The 16,055-nt window shown below is 47.6% G+C and overlaps 1 protein-coding gene across 6 annotated transcripts in view; it reads right to left on the bottom strand.

The window, feature by feature from the left end:
- Positions 1-16,055, bottom strand: part of CCDC33 (coiled-coil domain containing 33) — a 203,543-nt gene that overhangs the window by 68,114 nt on the left and 119,374 nt on the right. For all 6 annotated transcript variants that reach the window (XM_083698199.1, XM_083698200.1, XM_083698202.1 and 3 more), the window contains one exon: positions 5,394-5,513. In XM_083698199.1, coding sequence (XP_083554325.1) covers positions 5,394-5,513 — 120 coding nt within the window. The remainder of the gene's footprint in view (positions 1-5,393; positions 5,514-16,055) is intronic.

Here is a 16,055-nt window from a genome sequence, read left to right on the forward strand (position 1 = left end):
GCTTGCCGATCAGAAGGTCGGTGGTTTGAATCCCCGCGATTGTTCGGTCCCAGCTCCTGCCAACCTAGCAGTTCGAAAGCACGTCAAAGTGCAAGTAGATAAATGGGTACCGCTCCGGCAGGAAGGTAAACGGCGTTTCCGTGGGCTGCTCTGGTTTTGCCAGAAGCGGCTTAGTCCTGCTGGCCACATGACCTGGAAAACCTGTCTGCAGACAAACGCCAGCTCCCTCGGCCAGTAAAGCGAGATGAGCGCCGCAACCCCAGAGCCGTCCACAACTGGACTTAACGGTCAGGGGTCCTTTACCTTTACGCAGAAGGCTTCCTCACCCACTAGGCTGCAGGCCCCCTGCTGGAGCGCCACTCGCTCATGTAGAATTTGCTGAGCTGGTTCATGTCCAGCCGTGATGCATCGAGTCGTTTATTGTGTTTTTTTCATATTAAGCAGTCATCAAAATTAACTGCATACAGTAATGAGCGGCAAAGCAAAAAAGTTCAGTAGATTGAGTGAGTGGGGTTTGGATATCTATATGCTGGGGGCAGGGGGAGCAAAAAAATAGCTTCTTGCATTTTATTGCCAGCTTTGTTCCGGCATGTGGAACGAGAACCCAAAGCCACGGAGGTGCTTGTTGCACGAGCTGAGAGAGCCAGCGGTTAGCAAGCAGGCGGCAGCATCACAATGAAGGTAGCAGGATGCACTAAACCCATACAAATTCCTCTGCAGCATTAAAAAATACGTTGCTTTGTGAAGAGGAAACAGTGCTGTTGCGGTTTTGCATTACAATAAATCCATTGCTTAAATCAACACGTTGCGGATGCAAGCATTAGTTTCTGCATTATAGAGAAACTGTGGTTTTTGGGAGGAGGGGCAGAAAGAAGAGCACACAAAACCAGATATAATGGGGGAAACCCACCGAAAGAATCTCTCTATTCACACCTACCACCCTGAAGCTTCACAGTTGCATAACTTAATGCAGATATCCAAAATCGTTCTAGAAACAAGCTCCATTGACGCACAGCTTACTAAGAAATCTTCTGCTGCCTTAAATATGGGGAAGGGGCTCTGAAAGGGGGGGTATGCTTAACACCCTCTAGCCCTGCTGTTAACTTTGTGGAGCCACTGGGGCAGGAGGCTCCAATTTAGCTGCATTGTTTTTCCTGATTTAAATACCACACACACACACACACACGTTGCTTATAGCCATTTGGGGAGGGATGCAAATAGCTGTTTGATCCCTTTATTTCTTGTACTTGCAGGTGGCAGGGAGGCTAGCAGGTGGCAGGGAGGATAAATTTACAGTCGGAAAACCAAACCTTGTGAATGCTCTCTCGCTCTCACACACACAACCACACCCCTGTGCATCCAATACCCATGCTTTCACCATCCTTATCCTGAAGTTTTATAATGCAGAAAGACTGAAAACCTAAATACAAGCTATTGTATGAACCGTTCCTTTTCATTAGGCATTATTGTTATTTTTATTCGGTGTTATTTACTTGAAATTATTGCGGCCTGCCCTGGGACCTTAGGATGAAAGGGGTGTGACAAATTAAAATAATCACCATCATCATAATATTTCATTCTCTCTCCTCTCAAACACATTTATCAGGGCAACACTTGCAGAGCTCTGTGATTACCACTCTCTGGTTCAGACAGCAACTGTGGCAAATCCGGATCTGTGGCTGCTCTGGAACATCTGGGCCAAGGATGCAAAAAATGTCAAATTCTGCTGTGTGTAAATTCCCCCTTTTTAAAGTGCTTTTAAAAATGCAGCTGTTGCCATTGCACCCTTTGTTCCTCTTCCTGCGGCATTTAATAACCAGATTTTAATGGCATGCTATTTTATTTTATTTTATTTTATTTTAGGGGGACGCAGGTGGCGCTGTGGGTTAAAGCCTCAGCGCCTAGGACTTGCCGATCGAAAGGTCGGCGGTTCGAATCCCCGCGGCGGGGTGCGCTCCCGTTGCTCGGTCCCAGCGCCTGCCAACCTAGCAGTTCGAAAGCACCCTCGGGTGCAAGTAGATAAATAGGGACCGCTTACCAGCAGGAAGGTAAACGGCGTTTCCGTGTGCGGCTCTGGCTCGCCAGAGCAGCGATGTCACGCTGGCCACGTGACCCGGAAGTGTCTCCGGACAGCGCTGGCCCCTGGCCTCTTAAGTGAGATGGGCGCACAACCCCAGAGTCTGGCAAGACTGGCCCCTACGGGCAGGGGTACCTTTACCTTTACCTTATTTTATTTTTATTTTTAAAAAATCCAGACGGATGAAGTGTGCGAGACCTTCACTTAGTGACTGACGCACTAGTAACGATTTTATCAATCCCCCAGGTTTGATGAAGTCAGCCATATATTCACAGTCCTGAAAGATACGTGTTCTGGGGAAAGCCTGGGGTCTAAAGACTAATGTAGCTGTAATAGCAAAGAATTAGCTAAATGGATTCAGAACTGAAGCCTCTTTATTGTGCCGGAAGCCTTGAAACTCATACAGCCAGACATAGGCTGCTGTTCCTTTTTAATGGGGTCAGAGTAGAATACCTGCTACTAGTTGTCAATTCCAGGGGTTTTTTTTGGGGGGGGGCGCGCTTGAGCAGGTCCCTCCTCCCGAGAAAGACCACCCCTGACTCTCCCTCCCCATGAACCAAAATACACAGTTTCCCCCACCCCACCAAGGCAGATTGGCCAGCAAGTTAGAGGAACCTGCTTCCTCTCCTCTCAAATTATATTATCAGGAGAGAGAAAACCAAGTCCTTCTTCATGCAGCGCAGAGTTAAACTGTGAAACTCGTCACCAACCTAGAAGGCTTTAATAAATAATAATTTTTTATTTATACCCCGCCCTTCCCGGTTCAGAAAACCGGGCTCAGGGCGGCTAACAACAAATTTAAAACAATTGATGCAACAAAAAAACAGCATAAAATACAGTATAAAACGTGAATAGCAATAAATTCAGAATTCAAAAATCAATTTAGGGGGGAAATCCATCCAATAAACATTAGATGATCACCAGGGCTAGCTGGCTAAATTAGTCCTACTTGGGCCAGCGGGGAGACCAGGGGAGAATTAGCTGTGGGATCCCAGAGCGGGGAATCTTCATAAAAAGGGGAGGGGGAGGGAAGGAAGGAAGGAAGGAAGTGGAATAAAAGATCAGGCTAAGTTCGAATTGAAATCCAGGTGGTATAGCTCTGTCTTACAGGCCCCGCGGAAGGAAGTTAAATCCTGCAGGGCCTGGTCTCATGGGGCAGAGCATTCCACCAGGTTGGGCCATCACTGAGAAGGCCCTGGCCCTGGTGGAGGATAATCTGACTTCCTTAGGGCCCGAGACCTCTAAACTGTGATTATTCATGGACCTTAAGGTCCTCTGCGGGGCAGACCAGGAGAGGTGGTCCCGTAATTACGAGGGCCCTAAGCCACAAAGGATTAGAAGACAGTGGACTCTCCTTCCCTCGAGGTTTTGATGCAGTTTGGAGGGCTGTCATAGAGTTTTTTCCTGTTCCCTATTTTGCGGTGGAGTTGGGCTAGGTGAGCCTTGGCAGGCGACCTTCCAGCTTTAGAGTTCTGTAATTCTGTGATTCTTGGATTCTGTGACCAATGCCTATCAGTCACGATAGCTCTGCTGTGTTTCGTGGTCACAGGTAGCAGTGCTTCCGAATACCACTTGCTGGAAGAGAAGAAGGCTCTTGTGCTCCTGTTTTACTTGCTGGTTTCCCACAATGGGCATCTGGTTGGCCCCTGTGATGGGGCCTGATCCAGCAGGGCTCTGCTTTGAAAGGGCAGGTGAGCAGATGAGGAGAAGGAGTGCTGGGAGGTTCACAAACAGTGGGCCCCACAGAGGAACGTGGACCTTGGCACATGCCCAGTGATGTAGACCTGTGACTGTACGCCCAATGCCTGGCCTGCAATGCAGATTGGAGTTTCTGGAAACAAGATAGACCTTGTTCAGGCAGTTGGTGGAGGAGCGTGTGTGTGCTGCCACTGCCCCTGGAAAGAGCTCTGCATTTGTTATGTACTGAGTTGAATAGGATCCAAAATGCAGCAGTCTTCCGGGTTAGCGCCATTGGCAATGGCGGCGTTCCTCTGACTGAGAGGAACCCGCTCCGTGGAATTCAGGTCGTACCGCCGCGGCAAAGGCGGAGACCCCTTAGAAATCCCAGGCGGAGGAAGCTGACACCAGGAGCGCCCCACCAACCCGCAGGGAAACCCCTTTTTTGGGGTTCCGAAGTGACGTGGGGTGAGTGGCGTGGCGTTTTGAATCGACCGCTATTTTTACGGAGTGAAGCCGCGTAGCCGTTACTAGAGAGCGCTGACTTTTTCTTGTGGACAATTGGATTTCAAACAACAACCTATGAGCAGAATGCAGCAGTCTGATTGGTCCTAGAACAATAGGATCCAGAATGCAGCAGTCTGATTGATCCTAGAACAATAGGATCCAGAATGCAGCAGTCCGATTGGTCTTAGAACAATAGGATCCAGAATGCAGCAGTCCGATTGGTCCACAGGAGCCACCCAATCCAGCTCCAGGTGGAAGTGAATCCGCAACCTGATTGACCTACTGGTGAATCCCAGAATTAGCCAATCCCATGGGGCCCATTGTGTAAATAATGTATATAAAGCAGACATTCTGGGGGAACTTCCATTCCTCCTCACCACTATAAGCTGAATAAAGAGCATGAAACCCACTCTCGACTCCGAGTATATTTCAGCATTCAGTCTTCATCCGACTCTTTTTTGGGGGTAGTGGGCACATTTGGAATTCTGAGAAAGTGCCATGGGTGCCAGTCATAAAATGGCTGCTGTGAGGTTCATGGCACAAGAGAAAATGACCGCCAAATCCAAAGAGGCAAAGGAAAGAGGCAGGGCCACAAAACAGTGCTGGTCTTCCCATCCCACGTCCACCCATCTGACCACACACACACACACACACACACACACACACACACAGACTCACGAGGAAAAAAAGGCACCTGCATCAGTTGCCACCACACTCAATTGCAGAAATAAGCTCTTGTCACCTCTCCTGGAATATATATATTCCAGGTGAGTCCGCTGCCTCAGATATATATATATGTACTTAATCCTCTCCCTGCTGTTTGTGTGCTTCTTTCCCCCCTCTTTTAGTATCTGTTTCCCTTTTTCATATTGTATTGCAGGACGGAACACCTTAATAAAAATTATTGCAAAAATAAAAAAATATAAATTGATGCAGTTCTAGCAGTCGAGCTGCTTGCTTCAGGAGTGTGCTGACTTTCCATGTGCTCTGCTTTTGTACTTGCAAATTGCCAGATGTTACAAAGGCACCGTAAGTTCCCAGTGATTTCTAACTTCAAGGGAAAAACAGCTCCGTAGTCCTGCCGCTAGACCATCTCATATCTCACGTAGCTCAAGAAAAGGGAGTCACTCACCTCTTTTCGGGGCACTATACTTGTCCAGGGCTCCTTGATAGTCCCCAGCTGCCCCACCAGTTCTGGGTCCAGGACAGGAAGGCCATCTGTGGTGGATGATGTCAAAAACAGGTCTGGCCTCTGTGTAAAAAGAAATGTAGAACATTACAATGCTAATTATTGCATGGGTAATGGTTAAGGGACGCAGGTGGCGCTGTGGGTTAAACCATAGAGCCTAGGACTTGCCGATCAGAAGGTTGGCGGTTCGAATTGCCGCAACGGAGTGAGCTCCCGTTGCTCTGTCCCAGCTCCTGCCAACCTAGCAGTTGAAAAGCACATCAAAGTGCAAGTTGATAAATAGGTACCACTCCGGCGGAAAGCTAAATGGCATTTCCGTGCGCTGCTCTGGTTTGCCAGAAGTGGCTTAGTCCTGCTGGCTACATGACCCGAAAGCTGTACGCTGGCTCCCTCGGCCAAAAAAGCGAGATGAGCGCTGCAACCCGAGTCAGCCATGACTGGACCTAATGGTCAGGGGTCCCTTTACCTTTAATGGTTAATATTTTGTATCAATATTACAGTGGTACCTTGGTTTACGAACTTAATCCGTTCTGGAAGTCCGTTCTTCAACCAAAGTGTTCTTAAACCAAGGTGTGCTTTCCCATAGCAGCGGGGGACTCAGTTATAAATGGAACACACTCAACAGGAAGCGAAACATGTTCTTATTCCAAGGCTAAGTTCACAAACCAAAACACCTACTTCTGGGTTTGCAGCATTCTTAATCCATGTTGTTCATAAACTAAGCTGTTCTTAAACCAAGGTACCACTGTATAGGACTAGTTGCATTTTTTACGTACAGAGCCGTGAAACCAGTGTATGGATGAAGACACTGTTTTGAAAACTGTAAAATTAATCATCAAATCATGACAACCATCAATATCATTAGCTTTATTCAAAAACATCAGACTCTTCTGCGGAAAACTGTTGAGGCTGGATGGACTACAGGTTGGTGATGGTCTGCAGGACTGGGAGACAAGGTCAATGGAGAATCAGAATGTGAGGGAAATTGGGAAGGGGGGAATTCGGTTCAGTTTGCATTTAGAAAGTTAGGGTCTCAGTTCGGTCTCAAAGATTGCCAACTGATTTTCCTAGCTGGACTGCTGGGTCTTTAACAGTTAGGAGAAAAAGCATCAATTAGTGAACGCTGGCTTGTCACAAAACTAGGTGTGCACGTCCGACTTCGGAAACTCTAGTACACATGTATGTACTTGCGCAGACCCCTTTCTTGCAAAGAATAAGGCAGGGGTCAGCAAACTTTTTAAGCAGTGGGCCACTCCACTGTCCCTCAGACCTTGTGGGGGGCCGGACTATATTTTGAAGGGAAAAAACCAAAAAATTCCTATGCCCCACAAATAACCCAGAGATGCATTTTAAATAAAAGGACACATTTTACTCATGTAAAAACACCAGGCAGGCCCCACAAATAACCCAGAGATGCATTTTAAATAAAAGAACACATTCTACTCATGTAAAAACACACTGATTCCCAGACCGTCTGTGGGCCGCATTTAGAAGGTGATCTGGCCCCCGAGCCTTAATTTGCCTACCCATGAAATAAGCCATCACATGCTCCTATCACTGTCGGCCCCAGATCAGTGACAAGGTTGGACATTTTGCTTTTGGCTTGGGAGCGGCTGCCTCTCCTCCCTTGGCAGGGCCCTACAGATCAATTAGAAGCTGCTGTCTGTAGCTCATCAACCGTGCAAACAAACGACACACTCGGCAGATGCTCCTTAAGCAAACAGGGGTGGCTCTCTAATTGGAGCGGATTCAGCGAGCGCAAAAACTTCAATCATTCCCGAAAGGAGCCAATCTCCACCAGCTCCCTCGGCATTCGTTGACGTGCCCAGCAAATGAGTCCGGCTCATTTCCTTGTAATTCATCCCTAACTCGCCAAATTGGCCGCTGCGGGTGGCTGGTGGCAAAGTGGCCCTCGGAGCCTCCTGCCGCCGTGACTAGAGGCCGCGATGCCTCATTAGGGCTGCCTCAGACTGTAGAGGCATAGTCATCGTGGTTAGTAGCCAATGATAGCCCTCTTGTCCAATCATTCGTCCAATCCTCTTACAAAGTCTTCCAAGTTGGCAGGCCCCATGGGCGTAGCCAGGCTGGGGGGGGGGGGCAGCTGCCCTCCTAAATCAAGAAAATAAATAAAAACACGTAACTGACCAATCATGTTGCAGATAGCTAGGTTCTGCCCCCCCTTCCAAAAAATCTCCGTCTCTTTCTTATCACAATTTCCTTAAATCTTTGGGGTGTTTGTTTTGGCTCCTAACAAACTCTTCATGGGGTATTATAACAGGAGTTGTCTGTGCTGTGTTGCGACCCCCTCTTTATTTCAAGCCAAACTCTGTGTCTAAAAAAGCTTTTTATCTCATCTCTCCCTTGCCGCCCACCTTCGCTAGTGGGGAGTTGTTAAAGATTTTAAGTTCTCTACCGCCGTTTTTGGGAGTAAAACGTCTTGTTTTTAACAGTCTCTCTCTTTTTGGAGAGTTTGGCACTGCCTCGCCAGGTTTTGGGGTGTTTGTGTCGGAGAGGGAATTAACCCTTTTGTGCGGAGGTCCTCCCTGCTTCTTGGCTATATACTTTGTTTTCTCGCTTTGGGAGATTTATCGCGCTGCCATGGGCTCTGCCCTCGGGATCCCCCCCTGAGGTCGGGTGACTTATGCCTTGTCGCCCGTTTCTGCCTCTCTCCAACACTGGGTCTGCCTCGAGACAGCAGGAGCACAGATCCCCACCCGACTGTAGGCGTGCTGCTACAGACGTCCCTCTACATCCTTTGTGAAGAAGGACTGCCTTTTACTTCTGCTTCTTCTCTCGCTCAGATCCTCTTCCATCCCTGGAGTTTGTGCTCGCGAGAAGGATGTGTAGAGTGAGCAACTGCCCAAATGGTGGTAGGGGGGATGCCCTGCTGATGCCCTTGTTGACCAGCGCCTTATTAACTCCATCTTCTAGGCCTTCATATTTCATTCGGCTGGGAGGCCTTTGACCTTGGCTGAGTGCCCTTGGCATCCGAAGCAGTCACGCCCCAGTTTGTACGGACCCTTGTGGGGAAGAAGCGGCTCATGCAAAATGCAACAGTTTACCAGGCTCCTTGCAAATGACACCAAGCGCACAGATGGCGCCCAAGGTGGGCTGGAAGGATACAGATGACTCTAGTTCCCACACCCCACCCCACTTTTTGCCTGACAAAGACAGGGCAGGTTGGCTAGCAGTGCTGCACATGCTCCTAATTCAATTAGCTCTCTCCTAAACCCTCCTCTGGGAGAAGTGAGTGGGAACGGACAAATGTTCTTCCACAAAGACGTTCATTTCAATGTCTCTGTGTGTGCATGTTCTGCTCCGCTTTGCTTCGGCCCTGCTGTCTTCCACTCATTAGCTGCCTAACAAAGCGAGGCTGGCTCAGTCCGTTTCCATTCGGCAGTCATTCTATCACTCCTCTGTAATTTCTGCAACAATCAAGATTTTCTAAGGATGCTGAGCCAAAGAGGAGGGGGATTATTGCAGGAAGGAACCTGGCAGAGAATAATGGAGAGCCCACAACCCACCTCCATTCAGGCACTAGCCTTTCATTTCCTTCTGTAATAATCTCCCCCCTCCCCCTTACTGTAATCACAACGGCTCTTATATGTGCAAGCTAACACAGCTGCAGGATTGCTGGAGTTGCTTGTTGCTTGCTCGCTCACTCGCTTGTTTGCATGCTGACTTACTTGCTTCTAACCCCACAAATTTCTGTGCTGGTCCGTCCCCTGGCCTAGAAGCAGTGGATGACAGGATGCTGCCTTAATTTGGGCCCATCTCACTCAGTAGCAGTGGGCAACATTCAAGTAAGCTTTCCTCAGAGTAAAAATGGGAGTGGCAGTGGGAAGACAATGAGTGGTCAGAAGGAGAAGACAAGGAAGGTGTGTCAGAAGCTTAAGAGATAACAGGGCTTAGTCAGTGGGGAGAGTCTGTGGCAGAAAGAAGTCAGGAATCGGGGGCAGGAGCTGAAGCTGAAGCTGAATCAGGGAGGCCAAGAGGCAGAGATGAGTCAGGCTGGTGAAGAGGCACGAGTGTCTCCCTCTCCTGCTGCAATGAGTGTTGGGATACTGCTGGGGAGACGGGGGCATCAGGCAGGCCCCTAGCTGGCTCCAGCCACTGGCCGGCAGCCGGACGATCACCGGTCTCCCTTGGAACAGCATCAGTCAGTGACACGAGCCTCAGATACATTTAGAGACCTGTGCACGCTCTATCAGCAGAGTGAATAAATCTTCTCACAGTAGAAGAGGTGGACAGAGCCATGTGTAAGCAGTACAGTGGTGCCTCAGGATGTGAACAGGATCCGTTCCGGAGCCCCGTTCGCATCCTGAAGCGAACGTAACAAGTGAGAGCGCGTCTGTGTGTGCGCGAGTTGCTTTTTGCCGCTTCCGCGCGTGACGTCATTTTGAGCATCTGCGCATGTGTGAGTGGTGAAACCCGGAAGTAACACGCTCCGTTACTTCCGGGTTGCCGCGGAGCGCAACTCGAACGCGCTCAACCCAAAGCACATTCAACCCAAAGTATGACTGTATATTACAGCATTTTATTCAGCAGCAGGAACAAAGGGCAAAACAGCAGCAATGCATATACAAACGGAAGTTCCCAGCAGATCTGTGCTGGAAGTACAGTGGTGCCCCGCAAGACGAATGCCTCGCAAGACGGAAAACCCGCAAGACGAAAGGGTTTTCCGTTTGCGAGTCGCTTAGCAAGACGAATTTCCCTATGGGCTTGCTTCGCAAGAAGAAAGCCCATAGGGAAATCTCCGGGGACCTCTTTTAAATGCTGGCGGTGGGGAGCAAAGCCTTTCCCCCCCTCCGGCCTTCAGAAGAGGTCCAGGAAGGCCGGCGGGGGCCGAAAGGCTTTGCTCCCCACCGCCAGCATTTTAAAAGCAGTCCGGGATAGCAGGGAAGCGCTTCCTGCTATCCCGGACGGCTTTTGAAGGCAGCCGGGGGGAGCAAAGACTTTTGCCCCCCGCCGGCCTTCAGAAGAGGTCGACCTCTTCTGAAGGCCGGCGGGGGGCGAAAGTCTTTGCTCCCCCCTGCCTGCCTTCCCGGGAGAGTGGAGAAACGCAGCGTGTTTCTCCGCTATCCCGGACGGCTTTTGAAGGCAGGCGGGGGGGGGGGGAACAAAGACTTCAAAAGCCGTCCGGGACAGCGGAGAAACGCGCTGCGTTTCTCCGCTCTCCCGGGAAGGCAGGCAGGGGGGAGCAAAGAATTTCGCCCCCCGCCGGCCTTCAGAAGAGGTCCAGGACCTCTTCTGAAGGCTGGCGGGGGGCGAAAGTCTTTGTCCCCCCTGCCTGCCTTCCCGGGGGCTTTTAAGATGGCCCCGGACAGCGGAGAAGTCCTCCGCTGTCCCAGAGTTTTTTTAAAATGCTGGGGGTGGGAAGAAAAGCCCTTGTCCCCCCCCCAGCCTTCAGAAGAGGTCGGGGGACAGACTGTCCCCGGACCTGGTCTGAAGGCGGTTTCCATAGGAACACACTGATTGATTTTCAATGCATTCCTATGGGAAACCGTGCTTCGCAAGACGAAAAACTCGCAAGAAGAAAAAACTTGCGGAACGAATTAATTTCGTCTTTCGAGGCACCACTGTAAGCAGGCCTGTACCCTTTTAAGGTGGAACGGAACTATATCCTAACAATGAGATCCCTTCCCCCTTGGTCTCCCAGAAGGGGGCAGAGGCAAGAAGAGGGCAGAGGAGAGGTTAGCTTCACAGAAGGCAGTCTCAGATTACTTGGGCGAAACCCCTGGAAAAGAGGAGACTTAAGACAGCTGTGGGGAGACAGGGACTTTCGGTCTCAGCAACTGATAAATAGGGCAGGACCCACCAGGGATGAGCTGCTGTGCTCATTAGGCCTGACATTCTGTCATGTCTGTGCAGATCCTGGTCTTGCTAATAAAGAGTTAACTCCAACATGCACAATGTGATTTACTCACTGGCTCATCAATGTATTATGAATAAATAAATTATAACTTGGCAACAGTACCTAAGGAAGCCATTTCAGCTGGACGAAGACTAAACACACACACACACACACACACACACACACACACACACAACTCCACTAAGAGGATGAAGATGTTTGTGAAAAACAGCACTTGTTGAGAATGAGCGTGTGAGGTGAATGGCAGATAAAATTAATGGACTATGCAGAATTGAACAAAATGAAGGAAGGATTCGAAACCTGCGGGACCAGAGATTCACAGAAGATTGGAAGAAGTATATGAACTATTTGAAGAGCAACTGTAATCAACAAATTACGCTGGTAGGACCACAAGAAGTTTTGTAAGGAGAAATATATGAAACGTTACAAAGTAGAAAAAGAATAGAGATACCAGCTATGAGACGTAAATGTAATAGGGAAAGTAAGAAATGTATACTAAGAGATCAGATTGGAAAATTTTCAGACGAGATTGATGGAAGTCAAAAAATTGTATAAGATGTAAAAGTATGTTTAATTACTGTTGAATATTTAATAAAAATTAATATATAAAAAAAGAGAATGAGCGCGTGAGAGAGAGAAAGATCTGGTTTGCCAGGATGTAAAGAGACGTAGAAGTGGGAGCCCCGCAGCCGCCCGTCAGATAAAGCCAGACATCCGTGTCCCATTATCCCTGGGCCATGCGGGGCAGATGGGCTTGAAGAGGTCCAAGGCTCCCCATCCCTGTTTCAGCCTCTCAATCCCTAGGGAGCTCAACACAGAGAAGGGCAAACACTTCCTTGTAAGGGTGCCTCTTTGCTCTCACGTAGGCTCAGATATATTTTAGGGCTGAGCTGAAAATTCTCCAAAATATTGGCGTACCAGTGGCCTGGTCACCTGCTTTCCTGGTAACAGCAACAACAATTGGTTTGTATAGCGTTGTTCTGATGGGAGTGGGAAGGTTCTGGGGGAAGCTAGTGATGTATGGAAGTGAGAGCTGGACCATCAAGAAGGCTGATCGCCGAAGAATTGATGCTTTTGCATTCTGGTGCTGGAGGAGACTCTTGAGAGTCCCATGGACTGCAAGAAGATAAAACCTATCCATTCTGAAGGAAATCAGCCCTGAGTGCTCACTGCAAGGACAGATCGTGAAGCTGAGGCTCCAATACTTTGGCCACCTCATGAGAAGAGAAGACTCCCTGGAAAAGACCCTGATGTTCGGAAAGATGGAGGGCGCAAGGAGAAGGGGACGACAGAGGACGTGATGGTTGGACAGTGTTCTCGAAGCTACCAGCATGAGTCTGACCAAACTGCAGGAGGCAGTGGAAGGCATGAGTGCCTGGCATGCTCTGGTCCATGGGGTCACGAAGAGTCGGACACGACTAAACGACTAAACAACAACAACAACTGCCTAACAGTGCCAGGCCCTATATTATGCCCCTTTGACTTCACCCCAAACCCTGAAATCTCCAAAATCTTGTAAGAGAGCTGGACAGCAGCAAAACATAAGAGGAAGCTCATATCATCCTAGCCCTCTTTTATTTCATAGAAACACAGTGTTATAGATTGTAAGGGGTACCCAAGGGTCATCTAGTCCAACCCCCTGCTGTGCAGGAGTCACAACTGAAAAGTCCCTGACAGATGACCATCCAACCTCTGCTTAAAACCTCCAAGGAAGGACAGTCCACAACCTCCCAAGGGAGTCCCTTCCACTGTTGAATGGCTCTTGCCACCAGAAAGGTCTTCCTAGGATATAGGCAGAATCTCACTTCTTGTCATCTATTGAATCTATTGGTCCAGATCCTCCCATCTGGAGCAGCAGAAAAGAAGCTTGCTCCATTTTTTGCGTGACACCCTTTCAGATATTTGAAGATGACTACCATATCACCTTTCCCCCAATATTTCCCCCCTCTGCACACATTCCAGCTTTTCCATATCCTTAAATTGTGGCACCCAGAACTGGACACAGGGCTCCAAGGCAGGATAGAGGAGAACTATTTGTATTCAAAGCAAATATCGCACACAAGCCACAGGATTCCCATGCCCTTTCGTTCTGCGGAAATGAAAGCCAGGTAGCACTACCCCCGGGAATGTCCCAGTGCCTAAGTGAAGCATGGAAAACACAAAGGTAAACTAGAAAGGATGCCAGATCAGGTCCATCCAGATGAGACAGCAGTATGCTAGCAACAAGGAAACAGACAGGAGCAGTTTTCAGATGCAGTGGTACCTCAGGTTACATACGCTTCAGGTTACATACGCTTCAGGTCACAGACTCCGCTAACCCAGAAATAGTGCTTCAGGTTAAGAACTTTGCTTCAGGATGAGAACAGAAATCGTGCTCCAGCGGCGTGGCGGCAGCAGCAGGAAGCCTCATTAGCTGAAGTGGTGCTTCAGGTTAAGAACAGCTTCAGGTTAAGTATGGACCTCCGGAACGAATTAAGTACTTAACCCGAGGTACCACTGTAACTCCCTGCATTAGGTACCAGTACAAAGCCATATATGTGGGGTGTGAAACACAGAGCAGTCAAATACAACATTCCTAGAGTGGACATAAAAAGGGGATGTCTAGATCAGCCAGTCGGAACTTCCTGTTTCCTCCTGGGCTGGGACAAACTTCCTCTACATGTGACCAGAGGTGGGCGTGACCTCACCTGTGCAGGTAACAAAATAGCACAGGGGAGGCAGCCATCTCTCTCTTATCCATTTTGCTTTTGTTGAAGAAGCATCAGCCTGATAGATTCCAAGTGTATATATTTTGTAACTTAAGTCTGCCTTCTGGGATCCATCTGTGAACAGGATGTGTGAGTAAACTATTTTATACTTTTATACAAGACTGTGTTGTGTCTATTCTTTTTATGAGGTAATAAATGGGAATTACCAGGAAACTTATTTTAGAGGCTTATACAAGCCTGGCAAACCTATCCGCTATGGAAAAAAAGGGGAATGTTACTCTGCTAAACTGTAGAACTTGTGTTAACAAGTTGGGAAGGATATAATTAAACAATATATCCTCTCCTGCCTCCCTGAACATTCCCACAATATACATGTTGTAAACAGAACACCTAAAATATTGGCTCACTTCATATTAGGAATGGGGGAGAAATTTGGTCCATTCTGCATTAAAAGATGATGCTCAAAGTGACGTCACGTGCATGCGTGGAAGCGGCAAAACGTGACTCATGCACACGCAGATGCGCCATTGCATTTTACGTTCCATTCAGGATGCGAACGGGGCTCCGGAACGGATCCCGTTTGCATCCCGAGGTACCACTGTATATGAAATGGTTCTAATTCATTTTAACAGGATATTTTTAATACACATTTTCATTGTGGGTTTTTTTTTATTGCTACATGGCTTTGAGATGCTACCTGGGAAGTGATTCATAAATAAAACAAGATCAACAAATGGCCCACTCTGCAGGCAAAGTGACAAAAAACAACAACAGTCATTGTTGTCAGAGGGTAGATGCCCATAGGCCTGGCAACAGACTGCTCTCCTCCACCCCAAGGGAAAGAGCGTCTCTCTTTCCATCGTCAAACATTATCAGTTTAATTTATGTTCTCTCCGCACCTTTCTACAGCCCACTGGGCACTAAGGGACTTCTCAGTAGCTGACACTTTAAAGCAAGTCACATCGCATGATGGGGTTTTTAATTCTACTGTTATCAGCCGGGATTGCCTTTTGTGTGTTTTTCTTCTTCTTCTTCTAAAGACCACCCGAAAACCCCAATTTGTTACTTGGTTAAAACAGTTTAAAGTGACAGCGAGCAAGGAAAAGAAATGTAGGATCAAAAGTGTTGTTTCTATTAGATTTAATTAAACCCCCCAAATGGTAGCTCATACCACGCAAATGCAGATTTTGTGTCAGTTTTTTTTTTGGGGGGGGGGGTTCTGGTTGTGGAAATGTTGACATAAGGTGCTGCTGTATGACTTGTTCGGTCCATGTGTCAGCTACTCTTGAGGGTGAAAAATGTAACACAAGAAATGTAACACAATTAGAGGAGTGGACAAAACTATGGAAACTATGGAAAGAGGGAATGAAATTCATCGCATGTACTACGATAAAGGAAAATGTTATGAAAATGATATATAGATGGTATATGACTCCTGCGAAACTTGAAAAGATGTTTAAAGTTAGTAATAAATGTTGGAAATGTCAAGAGAAAGAAGGAACATTTTATCATATGTGGTGGGAATGTAAGAAAGTGAAATGCTTTTGGGAAATGATTTATAATGAGATGAAAAAAATGTTGAGATATACTTTTGTAAAAAAACCAGAAGCATTGTTACTTGGTATATTAGGGAATGATGTTGAAAAGAAAGATGTGAAGTTATTTAGATATGCAGTAACAGCAGCCAGAATTTTGTTGGCCCAAAAGTGGAAACAGGAAGAAATGCCAACGAGGGAAGAATGGAGAATGAAACTGATGGAATATGCAGAAATGGACAAATTAACCGGAAAAATTCGAAACCAACGCGATCAGAGATTCACCGAGGACTGGAATAAATTTACAGAGTATATGAAAACTGTGTGTGATCAGGAATTAACGCTTGTTGGATTTCAAGAAGCTCTGTGAAAAAAAATAAACTGGAATGTCGCTTAAAAGAGAAGATAAAATAGGGATTGTCAAAGTGCAACATAAATGTATGAAATGTGAGAAGTTGTGATAAATATGAAAATTGTCAGATAGGCT

The sequence above is a fragment of the Podarcis gaigeae genome (assembly GCF_964106915.1).
Source record: "Podarcis gaigeae genome assembly, chromosome: 9".
Taxonomy (NCBI): domain Eukaryota; kingdom Metazoa; phylum Chordata; class Lepidosauria; order Squamata; family Lacertidae; genus Podarcis; species Podarcis gaigeae.